The 1,761-nt window shown below is 50.3% G+C and overlaps 1 protein-coding gene across 1 annotated transcript in view; it reads right to left on the minus strand.

Annotated features, from left to right (window-relative positions):
• The window catches only part of TATDN2 (TatD DNase domain containing 2), a 32,541-nt gene that overhangs the window by 26,687 nt on the left and 4,093 nt on the right, over positions 1-1,761 (minus strand). Inside the window, exon 2 of the mRNA XM_005870133.2 lies at positions 1,524-1,759. Coding sequence (XP_005870195.1) covers positions 1,524-1,759 — 236 coding nt within the window. The remainder of the gene's footprint in view (positions 1-1,523; positions 1,760-1,761) is intronic.

The raw sequence follows: 1,761 nt of genomic DNA on the forward strand, positions 1-1,761 counted from the left end.
AGAGAGAGAGAGAGGTGGAAACACCAATGTGAGAGAGACACATCGATTGGTTGCCTCCCACAAGCCCCTGACCAGGGCCGGGAGCCTACAACTGAGTACATGCCCTTGACCTGAATCGAATCGGGGACCCTTCAGTGGCCGGCGCCATAGCCACTGAGCCAAACTGGCTAGGGCGTATATTCAATATTCTTATGCCAAAGACAAAGCTTTTAAATTCACCATTAAATTTTGTAAAAGATCCTCATGACCATATAAAGTTCTGAGAGGTCCACACTGAAAACACCTGGCTTGGAGCACTTAGCACAAGAGTTCTCCGGGATAAACAGCCAAATACTACAGCCTCATTGCTCGGCTCCACATAAAAAACCACTGAACAGACTTAAAGACAAACCCAACTTTTCTTGGGGCCTTGTTTTTATTGCTTTTGTAAAATAACTCTTTTCTAGGGACAGCCCACCTTCCCCCTACCCCAAATAAAGACTTTTTCTCCACTCTTCCACATGCAGACCTCCTCACCTTATAAACCTGAGCTCCAAAACCTAAAATGCAATCTCTAACAGGGCAGTGATCTTTGTTTCTGTTACAGGAGCATCCCAAGCAACTAGAACACCGTCTGACACAAACTAGGCCCTCAATAAATATTTGTTCAAAACCTGATTGAGTAAGTGGATGAAGCTTACACAGTATGGCTGGTGAGTGGTATCAGCTAGTGCTGCTTCTACTCTAATGGGGAAACAGCAGACAAGAGATTGAACTGTATTTGCTTCTACTTCCAACAGACTCATGTTCAACTTTTACACACACACACACACACACACACACACACACACACAAGCTGGGAAAATTTTATTACCCCTTTCAAAAAAACACACGTTTATATAAAATGAATGAGTAGGTGTAAACCTCCTCTATGAAGCACTCCTTAGTCCCCTTGCAAATACTCAAAAACCCACCTGTGTGTTCCCATCGGGGAACTAAATGTTGAAACCTGCGAAACAACCCTTGCGCGACCAACCAGAATTCCAACATTCTGGAAGCCATAACTTTAGTGAAAAGCCACAGCAAAACCAAATTCCTATCCCCTGGTTCGGATGCAGAGTGGTCCAACGTACAAGGACACAATCCCTAAATGTACACAACTAAACTACATACATGTGTGTCTCCGGAGCACGCAATCCCTTCGACTGCAGGGCTTCTCCAACCTCGAAGCACAGACCACACCAACACTCCCGCCCCATTAAATCAGGGTGGGTGGGAGGCAGGCCCCAGCGTTTGAAAGCTTTCCAAGTAGTTCCAAGTGCCGCCAAGTTTGAAAGCCACCTCTCCAGGCCACCTCCCCGGACAACTGCTTGCTTGCTCGCTCGTCTGTGTTTGCACGAAGAAGACCTCTGGGAAGAACCCAGAGATCTTAAAGGACATGCTCTTTTTTAGTCTCCTTCCACCCAAACCCCCTCCCCAACATCGCGAGCCACGTGGAAGGGGCCTCCCCGGTGTCTGTCGAGGCGTCGCGGCCACCTACCTACCTTAAGGCTACAGGTTTCCTCCTCTGGAGAAGCCATTTCCTCTAGAGAGGGGCTGGCAGGGCGCGGAGGGGAGCCCCCCGGCGGAAGGAAGGCCCGCGTGCTCCGAATCAGGCAGCCTTTGGCGGCAGCCCCGTCCACACCTGGGCCGGAGGACCGGGAGGAGGCAGAGGAGGAGGAGGAGTCTCGGCGGCGGGTGGCGTCCCAGGACACCTCGGGCGGGCAGGCCACATCGTCGTCT

Source organism: Myotis brandtii, unplaced genomic scaffold, assembly GCF_000412655.1.
Source record: "Myotis brandtii unplaced genomic scaffold, ASM41265v1 scaffold312, whole genome shotgun sequence".
Lineage (NCBI taxonomy): Eukaryota > Metazoa > Chordata > Mammalia > Chiroptera > Vespertilionidae > Myotis > Myotis brandtii.